The following is a 15865-nucleotide window of genomic DNA, read 5'->3' on the forward strand; positions in this document are numbered from 1 at the left end:
TAAACCAGGACAAAAAGTCAAGACAAACAACACTTGAAATTGTTTTAATCAATCATATGCTGGATATAATATCAGGAATAAAAACTTTTACAAACTTTGAATCGTGTTTAAAATTAAGATTTTTAGCTTTTACTTCAAGGCTAAAGTGTAGAGCTGTTTTACTCTAATATAAAGAGGAAACCATCCCCTTTTATGAAATAGAGGAATTGAGATATTTTCCTACACCGATCAGCAATTCTGAACTCACAAACAAGCACTTAACGTTCTTCTTATAGTTCATTTACATACTAAATAAGGTATACATTTATGAATGATTTATTATTTTAATATTTATTGATCATTAAAAATTAAAACCAAAAATAATGCATGACAGAATAATTCATAGCTTTATGTCAACCATCTAATTTAACCCTTACACTTTTCAAAAATGACAAACTGCGTTTTCATGCCTCTTAATTGAATCTGAGCATAATGGTTGCATTACAGGACCAGTAGTCCTGAAATCTAGATGAATGATACAATTTTTCCTGGTTTCATTCATCTGGATCTCACTTTTACTTTTAATTAAATAATTCTTTAATTAAAAAGCTAACATCAGTAAGGCACCCACAAAATTAAAACACTTTCAAATCAAAAGCTTGCTTTACTAATCTTCTTTAGGGAAGGAAATTCTCTTTCCTTATTTACTGACTTGAGTGTAATACCAAACTCACAGGAGCATTACTGACTGTAAAGAGTTCTTACTATCCAAGTGTGTATACAGTTCTAGTTTAAAATAGTACCCCTGTCCTAATCACAGCCACAGACATTCCAACCTCTTGTCAATGAAATACAAGGGAGATCCATGGAAATATAAATAGGTATATTCAGAACAAACAACATTTGAAGCTGCGAAATGGAGATACAAGATATTGGAATCTTGAGCAAAGAGTTCTCTCAAATACCTTAGAAAGCCAATTATAAGCCCCGTTTCAAGCCGGTGGCTCACTGACACCGTCTCAGGGAACTAAACACAAGCCCTTGTCATATCAAATTTCCACACATGAATAAAAAGACATGACCGTATAATAATAATGAAAACTCTTTACATCAATCCAATTGGAAAACTTTTTTCTGTGCTTATCTCCCTAAAGTGAATTGGAAATTCTTAAATTATATTGGGTTTTATTGAACAAGATCTGTAATAATTGATTCTACCAAAAAAAGTTATATTCAAAGCAATTATAATGATCAATCATTAACAGTACTATGCAAATATAATACACATCTCACAACCCAGTTTAAAATTCATATTGAAAGCAAAATCCTTCTCGCAGAATAAACCAATGCATTACACCAGTGGTGGGGAAGATGCTGGAGTCAATTATAAAAATTGAAATAGCTGAACATTTGGATAGCAGTAACAGGATCGGTCCCATTTACGAAGGGGAAATCATGCTTGACTAATCTTCTTGAATTTTTTGAAGATGTAACTAGGAAAATGTACAAGGGAGATGTAGTGTACCTGGACTTTCAGAAAGCATTTGATAAAGTCCCACATAGGAGATTAGTGGGCAAAATTAGGGCACATGGTATTGGGATAGAGTGCTGACATGGATAAATAAGTGGTTGGCTGACAGGAAACAAAGAGTAGGGATTAACGGGTCCCTTTCAGAATGGCAGGCAGTGACTAGTGGGGTACCACAAGGCTCGGTGCTGGAACCGCAGCTATTTACAATATACATCAATGATTTGGATGAAGGGATTCAAAGTAACATTAGCAAATTTGCAGATGACACAAAGCTGGGTGGCAGTGTGAACTGTGAGGAGGATGCTATGAGAATACAGGGTGACGGACAGGTTGGGGGGAGTGGGCAGATGCATGGCAGATGAAGTTTAATGCGGATAAATGTGAGGTTATCCACTTTGATAGCAAAAACAGGAAGGCAGATTACTATCTAAATGGCGTCAAGTTGGGAAAAGGGAAAGTACAACGGGATCTGGGGGTCCTTGTTCATCAGTCTATGAAAGTAAGCATGCAAGTACAGCAGGCAGTGAAGAAAGCGAATGGCATGTTGGCCTTTATAACAAGAGGAATCGAATATAGGAGCAAAGAGGTCCTTCTGCAGTTGTACAGAGCCCTAGTGAGACCACACCTGGAGTATTGTGTGCAGTTTTGGTCTCCTAATTTGAGGAAGGACATTCTTGCTATTGAGGGAGTGCAGCATAGGTTTACAAGGTTAATTCCTGGGATGGAGGGACTGTCATTTGCTGAGTGAATGGAGCAGCTGGGCTTGTAAACTCTGGAGTTTAGAAGGATGAGAGGGTATCTCATTGAAACATATAAGATTGTTAAGGGTTTGGACACGCTAGAGGCAGGAAACATGTTCCCAATGTTGGGGGAGTCCAGAAATCAGGGGCCTCCGTTTAAGAATAAGGAGTAAGCTTTTTCTCACAGAGAGTGGCGAGTCTGTGGAATTCTCTGCCTCAGAGGGCGGTAGAGGCAGGTTCTCTGGATGCTTTAAAGAGAGAGCTAGATAGGGCTTAAAAATAGCAGAGTCAGGGGATATGGGGAGAAGGCAGAAACGGGGTACTGATCGGGGATGATCAGCCATGATCACATTGAATGGCGGAGCTGGCTCGAAGGGTCGAATGGCGTACTCCTGCACCTATTGTCTATAGTCATAACCAAGCAACTCTATTTACAACCATATATCCATATAACAATTACAGCACGGAAACAGGCCATCTCGACCCTTCTAGTCCGTGCCGAACACATATTCTCCCCTAGTCCCATATACCTGCGCTCAGACCATAACCTTCCATTCCCTTCCCGTCCATATAACTATCCAATTTATTTTTAAATGATAAAAACGAACCTGCCTCCACCACCTTCACTGGAAGCTCATTCCACACAGCCACCACTCTCTGAGTAAAGAAGTTCCCCCTCATGCCCACCCCTAATTTAAGATAAAGCCAACATTAATTAGGGACTGAAACATCACTAATTGTTGAGCTACAATTGCCAGGAATATTTCAGATGGATGAATGGCTAATGCTTAAATCCCTTTGCGCTCCTGTTGAAAAGTGCCCAGAATTATGCGGAGTCCAGCAATGCATTTAGTTTCATTCATTCAAACGATGTGAGCTACATAGGCCAAGCCATCATTCAAATGCCCATCCCTAATTGCCCTCGAGAAGGTGTTAGTGAGCTGCCTTCTTCAAATGCTAGTCCTCTTAGTGTGGGTATGCCCACAATGCTGTTAGAGAGAGAGTTCTAGGATTTTGACCCAACATCAATGAATGAAGGAATGGCAATACATTTCAAAGTTAGGATGGTGTGTGACTTGGAGGACAACCTCCAGGTGATGGTGTCCCTATGCTTTAAGGTCATAAGGAATAGAAGTGAAAGTCAGCCAATCTAGTCTACTCCGTCTAGTCTATTCAATCATGGCTGATCTATCTCTTCCTCCTAACCCCAATCACCTGCCTCTCCCCATAACCTCTGACACCTGTACTTAGCTGTCCTTATCCTCCTAGCTGGTAAAGGTAGTGGGTTTGGAAAGTGCTGCTCGAGGACTCTTATGAGCTGCGACAGTGCATCCTGTAGATGACACAAACTGCTGCCACCGTGCATCTGTGGCTGCATGAATGAATGGTTGTGGATGAGGTGCCTATCAAGCAGGTTGTTATATCCTGTACAGTGTAGAGCTTAATGATCTTGAAGCTTCACTCATCCAGTCCTTACTATAGCGCCCATCAACCCCCTAATGAGGCACTGCAGGAGCTTGTGACTATTATACGTTCCTTGGGGGACGTCCATTGAGTACTCCATTACACTCCTGACTTGAACCTTGTAGATGGGCAGGTTTTAGGTGGCAACTTACTCACCAAGCCTCTGGCCTGCTATTGTAGCTACATTGTGATATGACTACTCCAGTTCAGATTCTTTAGACGTTACACTTTAGAGAGGCAGCTCAGAAACAAGCTGTTCATCCTGCCAATCTGCACCATCCAGCGATCAGCCCATACACAAATTTACTGAAGCCAATTAACCTACACGCCCGCATGTCTTTGAAGTGTGGGAGGAAAGAGGAGACAACTCAGTCACAGGGAGAACATACAAACTCTGTACAGACAGCACCCATAGTAAAGATCAAACCAAGGTCGCGCTACTCTACCACTGCGCCGCCCAGATCAGTGTTTCTGGACAATGGTAACTCCCAAGATTTGATAGTGGGATTGTGGGACTGATTGTAAAGCAATTGAATGTCTACTAGTGACAGATGAATCTTTTTCTGGCAGATACCCGACATTTGTGTGACATGAATGTTACTCATCATCATCCCAGCCATGGATAGATTATATAATCGCCAGTAGTGAGAAGCAAACCCAATGAAAAATGGAGGCTTGTGAACGGAAGATTGCCTCTCATTGAACCAGTCACAATATTAAGATAGTTGGGGGGGAAAAAAGTATTGGGAATAATGACCACATTTGCAGATGTTGGAGCAAACACAAAGTGGAGTAAATCAGCGAGTCAGGCCGCATTTCTGGAGGACATGGACAGGTGATGTTTCAGGTCAGGACTCTTCTTCAGGCACATTCACGTCATCGGTGATGCTGCCTGACCCGCTGAGTTATAAACCACAAAGTGCTGGTGTATTTGAGAACAATCTTGATTAGGTGGAAGATTAAGTTTGAGGTGTGCCTTTATAGCAGATTCTGTAGACAAGAAACACTCTTGCTCCATCTCCAATCCAAATGAGTCAGTGAATTAGAAATGTATTAACCATTTACCAAGTGCAGATAGACGCAAAATGCTGGAGTAACTCAGCGGGACGGGCAGCATCTCTGGAGAGCAGGAATTGGTGCCGTTTCGGGTCGAGACCCTACTTCGGTCTGAGAGTCAGGGGAGAAGGAAACTAGAGACATGGAATGGTACAAAAAAACATGCAAGATGTGAAAAGCACAGTAGAACTTTGTTATCTGCCAATTACCTGATGCGTTTCATATAACACATCAGTAACAACTTCAAATTGTTTCATTCACTGCAAATGCTGTGGGATGCTTGAAATGAAGTACAAATGGAAGTTCAAATATTTTTTTAAATCGCTCTCCTACAATTTCCTTTGTATTACTGCGCGCAATAGCCCGGTTATATTACCTCCTTCACCTGCACTCAACCATTATCTTCTCCCAAAAAGAATACGTCTCCATTAAAGCCTTACTATCCAAGTGCGTATACAGTTTTAAATATTACCACAGCTCTAATCACAGCCGCAGACATTTCAATCTCTTATCAGTGAAAGGCAAGGGAAATCCATGGAAACATAAATCGGTGCATTCAGAATAAACAATGTTTCAAGCTGCAAAATGGAGATACAAGAAGATGTTGGAATCTTGAGCAAAGAACTAACTGGGGGAACACAGCAGGCCAGACAGTATCTGTGGAATGAATGGACAAGCGACGATTAAACTTCACTGGGGCCGGTGGGAACATTGCTTTTTGAAACAATGCAGGTGTGTAAATGGGAAGCTTTGCCAAGTAAAAAACTCACTGAAATCTAATCCTTAAGTCCCTGCACGAGTTAGAGAGCTGTGTGGATTTCCACCGGATCCTTCCGGAGTACATGCAAACTTTGGAGAATCAAAACGTTTAAATATCGTGATTTAAACCACACACACACACACATTGAAAAGAAAGATTTGGCCTTTAAGGGCGAAACTGAAGTGTAGGCGGTGTCCTGCTGCCGCTCGCCCCTTAAACAGGCAGTGAGCGGGGAAGTGAAAGACCCGCCCGGTTCAGGCTTGGTCTGGCTGGGGACTGGATCTCTCCCGAGAAACAGCAGGTCGCCAAAGCCTGATCGGGTATCTCAAACCCCCTCACCTCACCCCGGGCAACTCTCCATAACCCACTCCCTCCGCGCCTTTCTAAGAACAGAGAAATCAACATGGGAACAAAATACGAGACAGAGAGAGAGAGCCATCAGCGTGACCGGGCTCAGTCGAGCTGAGCGCTGTTAGCGGCCCACTGGCCCGGGACGGGTCTCATCTCCGGCCAGCCGGACGCACAGACACCTGTGCCTCCTCAAAGCAATTGCTTAAAATGCAAAACAAGTTATAATCATTTAACCCGCTCCCATCACGGTACGACATGAATAGATGTTTGCAAATATCGTTTCGTTTTTTTTCCCCCCATTTACAGTGAAGGCGCGATAAAAGATTTACGCTCTCTCTGTTACGAAAAACCTAAACGATAAATCCAACGTTAAACACTTATTCCAATAAAACATAGCAAACAAAGTTGTGTTGCTTCTGAACGGCTTGCTGGGTTCGACTAAAAAAAGTTCTTCGGATCAGGCAATACACCAGATGCGTGTGAATGAACGCTGAAACAGTTCGCCTTCTTACAGAGAAAATCACATTGAAATCTTGCCAGACAAGTAAGAAATTACAAATCGCTCTCAGCTACTCCCAACAATGCGGTCAAAACACACAAAAAGGAAAGCGGGCGTGCGGTCTGGCCGCTTAGTATATAGCTCGGGATGCACCTTACCTGTCCCAAGTTTCTGTATCCGTATTTACTTGCTATCGCATTGGCTTCTTCGGAGCCACCGTTTATCCTCACTGCCCAGTGGTTCGTGTACGTCAAGGTTCTGCAAAGGGGGATTCCAACCCCGAGAAACACCACCACAGCGAAGAGAAGATCCCGCCACCAATTCGTTGTTCGACCCATATTTTTTGTTTTGTTTTTTTTTTAAAGCAAAAAATTAAATGAAATCTCACTCCAAGTGCTCACACTGACTTCCCTTGTTAATTTCAGAGCGGTCAAATAAAGCGTGGATCTATAGACACAGGTCTATCCCCGCTTAACTAACTCGCCCATCCTACCGCAAGCACGGTGTCCGCTCTCGGCTGTGAACCTTCCTATCGCAAATTAGCCGGGCTTTTTGATGATTAAACCAGGTGAAGAGAGAAATAATTGGATTAAGCGGTAGTCAATGCCTTTGGTTTTGGACGTACTCCGTTGAATTGTGAACTGCTGTGTTACCCCTGGTGCAGCTGTAGTCTGCAGCCCTTGTCTATGACATACATCTATGTAGGTCTTGTGTGTTCCTGTGTAAATGCAAGTGAGCGCTGTTCCTCACTCAAATCATCTTTGCCTTAAGATGGCTACAGCGCCACCTCCAACTCTAACGGTAACTCAATTAACCCCCACCCCCGCTGGAGAAATTCACCAGAGAGAAAAAAAAAGACTTCCTCTGGTCCTAGCGCGCCACACTCGTATTTCGTTCAAACACGCTGATTGCAAATTTATCTTAACCATGTATTCCAACAAAATGATTTGCGACTTTCTCGCAGGCTAATAAGGCACCAAGATAGATAATCTTTCTCAAACCTGCAAAACATATGAATTATGAATGTTTTACAAATATATTTTATGATAAATACTTGATTATTAAATTGTTGATTTTTTTGTTGATTATATATAATCCATGTGTATTGCTTTTACAGGCCTACTATACGGCTGCAAGATTTTAATTGTTCCCCTGACGGCACATATGACACTTAAACACTCTTGCCTCTTAATCCAGGAATTAAATTTAAAGTGAAGAAAACAATGTCAGTGTGCTTGAACCAATTACCATAACATATGAGCAAATGGGTACATGATATGAGGCTAACAACCAAATAAGATAGCTTATTGCTTCCATCATCATGAAATGTTTTGAGAGGCTAGTTATGGAACACATTAAATCCAGTTTACCAAGCGACCTAAACCCACAGCAGTTCGCCTACCGCCACAACTGGTCCACGGACTCTGCCATAGCCCTAGCCCTACACTCATCCCTGGAATATCTGGATAACAGAGACATCTATGGCAGACTACTTGGACTATTTATAGACTACAGCTCTGCCTTTAACACCATTACGCTATCCAAGCTCATCACCAAACCCGTGGGACTTAAACCCCTGTCCCACGGTACGAGTTAATTCCAAGAGCTCTCCCGAGTTTGCCCTGATTCGAACTCGGAGATTTACGGTAGTGGCCACTCGTCGGTACTTGGGGCTCTCGTGGCCATTTTTTTATCATGTTGAAAAATCTTCACGAGTCTTCCCGTGCTTACCTGCCGTTAGCGAGTCTTCCCGTGCTTACCTGCCGTCAGCGCTAAGAGATGTCCCCGAGCTCCGACGTACCTGCTATGTTCATTCTCCGTGCTTACCACGAGTTTGATTTTTTTTAAACTCGGGAGAGCTCTTGGAATGAACTTGCACTGTGGGACAGGGCTATTAGAGTCAGCACTCATCTCTGTAACTGGATCCTCGACTTCCTGACCAACAGACCCCAATCAGTGAGGATGGGAGACAAATCATCCTCTCCGATAATCCTCAACACTGGTGCTCCGCAAGGATGCGTTCTCAGCCCTCTTCTTTACTCCTTGTACACTCACTACTGTGCAGCCATGTACAATTTACAAATTTGCAGGTGACACCACCATTGAATGAATGAATGATTGAATGAATGAATGAATGAATGCATGAAAACTTTATTGTCATTCAGATATACACCTAGACACAGTGCACCTTGAACGAAATTTCCCCCATGGGCGGATATAAAAAATGATGAGTCAGAGTACAGGAAGGAAATAGAGAACCTCGTGACCTGGTGTCAGTAAGACAAAGGAGATCGACTTCAGGACGCGAAGTGAAACACATACCACAGTTTGCAAGGACGGCGCCGAACTAGAGATGGTTGATAACTTCAAATTCCTAGGAGTAAATATCATCAACAGCTTCTTCTGGACCACCCATATTAAAGCAACGACCAACAGGCATGGAAATCGCTATCCAAACATGGGTGGGGGGGGCACAATTTCTTGGCGGCCGCGCGCATGTGCACACACACACGCATGGGCGCACATGCACACACACACACACGCGCGCACATGCGCACACATTGCGTGGCTTCGGCTGTGGGCCCTGTGGACGGTAACATCGGAAGCTGACATGGTTGTTGATCGACTCCAAACTCCAGCAACAGCAGCTTCGTCCGCCCAAAATCGTGGGGCTTGAATCGGCCTGTTCGCGGGGCCTTTAATTGGCCGACGGGGCCTTCAACATCGGGAACCTCGATCGCCTCGATGCAGCAGTTTGATTTTAAGCTGCACCGGGCGCTGAAAGGTCCCGCGAACGGGCCGATTCAGCCCTTAGAAAGCGTCTGATAAAGTCCGGATTACAAAACATGGGAGGGATTGTCTCCCACCTCGCAAAGCATGGAGGGGACGTGTGTCCCCCTGTCCTCCACAGGATTTCCGCCCATGGACGACCAACATTGCACACCAATGTCTCTACTTCCATAAAAGGCTTAGGAAGTTCAGCATGTCCCCAACAACCCGCACTAATTTGTACGTATGCGTCGTTGAAAGCATTTGATCAGGATGCATCAGAACTTGGTTTGGGAACAACTCCATCAAAGTCAAAGTCAATTTTATTCGTCACATGCACCCAAAGGTGCAGTGAAATGAATTTGCCAGCATCAATACACTTCAAAAGGACACACAATACACAATAGAATTTAACACAAACATCCACCACAGCATTCTTCACTGTGGTGGAAGGCAACAAAGTTCAGTCAGTCCTCCTCCTTGTTCATCTGTGGTCGGGGCCATGAACCCTCCGTAGTCGCCACTGCGGACAGCTGGATGTACAGGCCCTCTAGTCGGGATGATTGAAACTCCGACGTCTGGATGGTCAAAACACCCTCCACGGCTTGGAGGTCCCGAACTCGGCACTTTCCTACCGGAGACCGCAGCTTCAGGATGGTAAGTCCACGCTACGCCTGTGGCTAGAAGCTCCGCAGACCGCGGCTTCAGGATGTTATAGGCCGCAGGCTGGCGGTCGGAGCTCTTCTCCGGCGATCCCCGGCAAGGGATCCCAGGCTCCGGATGGTAAGTCCACTCCACGCCCGCGGCTAGAAGCTCCGCAGACCACAGCCCCATGATGCCAAAGTTACCAGGCCAGCATTCGGAGCATTTCTCTCTGGCGACCCCCGGCAAGGGTTTGCCTGCTCCACGATGGAAAGTCCATGCTGCGCCTGCTGCTGATGCTCCGAGCTCGACTCCGGGAAAGGGTGCTCCAATCCATTTTGTTATGCGGCGAGGGAGGCGACATGGAAAAAGTTGCCTCTCTGTGGAGGAGTTGACCAAAAACGGTTCCCCCCTTTCTCCTCACCACCACCCCCCACACAAAACACACCGAGAGACAGCCAAACCAACACGAGACACACCAAAAAAAACCAAAAAGGTAGAAATAACGAACACGCTGCTGGCAGGGCAGCCATCTCGCCCAAGACCACAAGAAATTTCAGCGAATTGTAGACGCAGCCCAAACCAATCTCCCTTCCATCGACTCCATTTATACCTCACGCTGCCTTGGCAAGGTCAGCAGCATAATTAAGTATGAATCGCACCCTGGCCACTCCCTTTTCTCCTCTCTCCCTTCGAGCAAAAGGTATAGGTGTGAAAACGCGACATCCATATTCAGGGACAGTTTCTTCCCAGCTGTTATTAGGCAACTGAACCTTCCTACCACAACCAGAGAGCTGTCCTGAACTATTATCTAAGGTAAACAAAAACGCTGGAGAAACTCAACAGGTGAGGCAGCATCTATGGAGCGAAGGAATAGTTGACGTTTCGGGTCGAGACACTTCTTCAGACTGATATTGGGGGGGGGGGGGGGGGGGGGGGGAAGGGGGAGAAACAGTGAGCTGTGGGAGCGCTGGGATGGGGAGGGGAAGGAGGGAGAAAGCAAGGACTACCTGAAATTGGAGAAGTCAATGTTCATACCGCTGGGGTGTAAACTACCCAAACGAAATATGAGGTGCTGCCCCTCCACTTTGTGGTGGAACTCACTCTGGCCCAGGTCGGATACGGAATGGGAGGGGGAGTTGAAGTGCTGAGCCACCGGGAGATTGGGTTGGTTAATGCGAACTGTGCGGAGGTGTTTGGTCGAAGTGATCGGCAAGCCTGCGCTTGGTCTCGGTCTCACTGATGTAGAGCAGTTAACACCTAGAAGCAGCGGATCGAGTTTCCCAGTTTTCTAGTTTCCCAGAAAAGATCAATATTATATTTCCAATCAATAACGCGTTGGGTTGCCGGGATTTTTAATTCATCCTGATTTAATTTACTCTCTTCCTAACTTCCACCAACCGTCACCTCAGAAATGTAACCTTATGTGAATCATGGCTGCAAAATTACTTTAAAATGTGTTCAACTTGTGGGCTACTGAATTTTAACAAAAAAAGCCAGGGCATATAAAATGGAATAAAGTCTTGTGCAAACATCCCGTGTGATTATGATGTATCCAAATATAAACCAATGTTTTAAATAGAAGTGAAGACTGTAAATGATGTGCACACTTGTTGAATCTTCTTAAAATTAAAAATATGTTAATTTCAGGAATTGGGATTAGCCATAAGAGAAACGTCAACATACGATTGTTTTAACGCAACGTTGACAAGATAAATGCTAAATGCAATTGAAATTACATTATTTAATCGCGCAAGAATGTTAAGCATCTTGCATCCTGTAAAACAAAACGCTTGTTGCATTTATTGAACCACTTTGTACTTCTGATAATGTATGCGTGCTGAAAGAGGGGGCCCAATGCCGAGCAAACATAATAAAGTTATCAATAATTTTCATTCTTGATACGATAATTGCAGATGATATGATTTTACCTAATCTTCCTTGGAATTGCTACTATTATGCTCATCAAGTGAGGCGATGTTGATAATTTGTGACAATTCTGAGCGATCCTTTTATTATGTGTAACGTTTTCTAGATTTTTTTAATCATCACTATTGTATTGGAGCTCAGTGCGTTTTACGCACGCTTTGATAGGGAGAATACTGACATGCCTTCTCGAGCCCCCATTCGCTGTGATGGTATTTCAGTCTCAGTCACAGAGCCGGACGTCAGAAAATCCTTCAGAGGGGTGAACCCTCGAAAAGCGCCTGGACCTGATTGTATACCAGGTCGTGTTCTAAAAACCTGTGCAGACCAACTGGCTGGAGTTTTTACGGACATTTTCAACCTCTCACTTCTGAGGTCTGAGGTTCCCACCTGTTTTAAAAGGGCATCAATTATACCGGTGCCCAAGAAGAGTAAGGTGACATGCCTCAATGACTATCGACCAGTGGCACTAACGTCAGTGGTGATGAAGTGCTTTGAGAGGTTGATCATGGCGCAAATCAACTCCTACCTTGACAAAAACCTGGACCCACTGCAGTTTGCCTACCGCCACAACAGATCAACGGTGGATGTGATCTCACTGGTTCTCCACTCCGCTCTGGACCACTTGGACAACAAAAACTCATATGTCAGGCTGTTATTCATTGATTACTGCTCGGCATTTAATACAATCATCCTCTATAAGCTGATTACCTAGCTCTCAGATCTGGGTCTCTACACATCCCTCTGTAATTGGATCCTCGACTTCCTCATTCAAAGACCACAAACTGTTCATATTTGTGGAAATGTGTCAGCCTCAATAACAATCAGCACTGGAGCACCTCACTCTATACTCATGACTGCGTAGCCGGTCATAGTGCGAACTCCATCATCAAGTTCGCTGACGACACCACTGTTGTGGGACATATCACTGATGGGGACGAGTCAGAGTATAGAAGTGAGATCGACCGACTGACCAAATGGTGCCAGCGCAATAACCTGCTCTCAACACCAACAAAACCGAGGAACTGATTATGGACTTTGGAAGGGGTAGGATGGGGACCCACAGTCCCATTTATATCAATGGGTCGATGGTGGAAAGGGTCAAGAGCTTCAAATTCCTGGGCGTGCATATTTCTGAAGATCTTTCCTGATCCGAGAACACTGATGCAATTATTAATAAAGCACATCAGCGTCTCTACCTCCTGAGAAGATTACGGAGAGTCGGTTTGTCAAGGAGGACCCTCTCTAACTTCTACAGGTGCACAGTAGAGAGCATGCTGACCAGTTGCATCATGGCTTGGTTCGGCTACTTGAGCGCCCAGGAGCAGAAAAGACTACAAAAAGTAGTAAACACTGCCCAGTCCATCATCGGTTCTGACCTCCCTACCATCGAGGGGATCTATTGCAGCCGCTGCCTCAAAAAGGCTGGCAGCATCCTCAAGAACCTAAACCATCCTGGCCACACACTCATCTCCCCGCTTACTTCAGGTAGATGGTACAGGAGCCTGAAGACTGCAACGTCCAGGTTCAGAAATAGCTACTTCCCCACAGCCATCAGGCTATTAAACTCAACTGAAACAAATCTCTGAACATTAATAGACCATTATTTGTTTATTTGCACTTTATCTGCTTATTTATTGATGTGTGTATATATTTATATAATGGTATGTGGACACACTGATCTGTTCTGTATTCATGCCCGCCATTTTCACCAGAATTTTCAACCTCTCCCTGGACCAGGCAGTTATTCCGTCCTGCCTAAAATCGGCCACAATCGTCCCAGTGCCGAAGAAGTCTCCCATCACCAGCCTTAATGATTACCGTCCTGTGGCCCTCACTCCGGTAATCACGAAGTGCTTCGAGAGATTGGTCCTCCAGCACATCAAGGACTATCTACCACCAGACTTCGACCCCCACCAATTCGCTTATCGCCAAAACAGATCCACGGAAGACGCCATTACCATAGCTCTCCACTCTGTGCTGAGCCATCTGGAGCAGGGGCAGAGCTACGTCCGGATGCTCTTTGTGGATTATAGCTCAGCTTTCAATACAATCATTCTGGACATTCTCATTGGTAAACTGGTCACTCTCGGCCTCCCCACTCTCACATGTGCCTGGATAAAAGATTTCCTCACCAACCGGCCCCAGACTGTGAGACTCGGCCCCCACCTCTCCTCCACTCGCAGGTTGAGTACCGGCTCCCCACAGGGCTGTGTGCTAAGCCCCCTCTTATACTGTCTCTACACCTACGACTGTAGTCCGGCCCACAACAACAACCGCATCGTCAAATTTGCTGACGACACTACTGTAGTCGGACTTATTTCAAAGGGAGACGAGGCAGCCTACAGAGAGGAAGTCCTGAAGTTGACAACCTGGTGCTCAGAAAACAATCTGGCTCTGAACACCAGGAAAACAAAAGAGCTCATTGTCGACTTCAGGAGGCACAGCACCGACTTAGTCCCCCTACATATCAACGGCGAGTGTGTGGAGAGGGTCAACACCTTCCGGTTTCTCGGCGTCCATATCGCTGCTGATATCTCCTGGACAGACAACACGACAGCGGTCATCAAGAAGGCTCAGCAGCGGCTGCACTTCCTGAGGGTCCTCAGGAAGCACAACCTGGCCTCTAACCTGCTGCTGACCTTCTACCGCTCGTCCATCGAGAGCCTGCTGACATACTGCATTACAGCATGGTATGGCAGCTGCACCATGGCAGACAGGGAGAGGCTTCAGAGGGTAACTAGGACAGCACAGAAGATCATTGGCTGCCCTCTCCCCTCACTGATGGATATTTACACCTCCCGCTGCCTTAGCAGGGCAAAGAATATCATCAAGGACAGCTCCCATCCTGCGTTTGGACTGTTCGACCTGCTGCCCTCTGGAAGGCGCTATAGGTGCATCAAATCCAGGACAAATAGACTCAGGAATAGTTGTTTTCCGAAAATTATAACTACTCTTAATTCACACATGCACTGAATTCACAGCCCAACACCTGGACTTCCATCTGTAGATATGTATATAGCAACGCAGAATTGTGCACCTATCCCCCCCCCCCCCCCCCCCCCCCCCTTTTATTCTGTTTTTGTTTTCTGCTGAAGCAAAGCAAGAATTTCATTGTCCTAACTGGGACACATGACAATAAACTCTCTTGACTTGACTTGACCTAAATTAAATGCGTAAACTAATGAACTCAGATATCGTGCTGGATGGATACATCCATAGTATTCATCAAAGCGAGTGGCATAGCAGAGCAAAGATATAATAGATATATAAAATATAAAATAAAACAAAGAGCGTATATCATCGCGAGCATATAATTCTTTTTATCGGGATTACTAGTCTTCTTGGTCTTCGCTTCAATCAGAAAACTAACCGACTGTGCTGTTAACGTTCTTCACTTCTGCCCAAATTATCACCCACATATATATATATATAAAACAAATATATATATATATATATATATATATATATATATATATATAAAATGTGTAATGAATATATATGTGTTTATATATAAATAACATTATAAAAACACACAAACTGTTCCCCCACAATGCTGATTACAGCAAGTTTAATACAAAAATTGATTCAAACACAGGACATGAGCCATTTAAAAAGAACATTTAAAAAAACATTGAAAACATTTAAAAACACACACTGTTCCCCTGCAACGCTGATTTTACTGTGAGAGACAACTGAAGTCGGTCGGGTTTACTGAAATGGCGGAAGTTAGGCTCCGTAGCGTACTATACGTCAGTCCATTGGATTTTGCAGGAATGGTCTATCTTGCTCCGTTCTATGATCTTTGCTTCTGACTTAAGTACAATAGGCAAAGCAAAGGGGAAGATAGAAGGGTCCGAAGAAGGGTCTTGACCCAAAACGTCACCTGTTCCTTTTCTCCAGAGATGCTGCCTGACCCGCTGAGTTATTCCAGCTTTTTGTTTTTGTCTTTGGGGAAGATACAGTTCTGAATATAGTTCTCAGCATCGTAGTGCATTGTAGTGCATCAGGTCTTCAGACAAAGTGCAACGTTTGCAATAGGGTAGAGGTGAATCGAGCATCACCCTAATTTATGGAAGGATCTTTTGATCTATTATCTTTGAGGGGCAGGGAACTAACAGTCTGCATTTCCGTGTTCAATAGCCAGG

The 15865-nt window shown here is 44.6% G+C and overlaps 1 protein-coding gene across 5 annotated transcripts in view; it reads right to left on the reverse strand.

Moving 5' to 3' along the window:
- pcsk5b (proprotein convertase subtilisin/kexin type 5b) overlaps nt 1-7315 on the reverse strand; it is a 299623-nt gene extending 292308 nt beyond the window's left edge. Inside the window, exon 1 of one of the 5 annotated variants that reach the window (XM_055633051.1) lies at nt 6539-7315. In XM_055633051.1, the coding sequence (XP_055489026.1) occupies nt 6539-6718 (180 nt within the window). In that variant the 5' untranslated portion in view covers nt 6719-7315. The remainder of the gene's footprint in view (nt 1-6538) is intronic. The other 4 variants (XM_055633052.1, XM_055633054.1, XM_055633053.1 and 1 more) reach the window with 4 other exon arrangements.
- Between the last annotated feature and the right edge of the window lie 8550 nt (nt 7316-15865).

The sequence above is a fragment of the Leucoraja erinacea genome, chromosome 3, assembly GCF_028641065.1.
Source record: "Leucoraja erinacea ecotype New England chromosome 3, Leri_hhj_1, whole genome shotgun sequence".
Classification (NCBI taxonomy): domain Eukaryota; kingdom Metazoa; phylum Chordata; class Chondrichthyes; order Rajiformes; family Rajidae; genus Leucoraja; species Leucoraja erinaceus.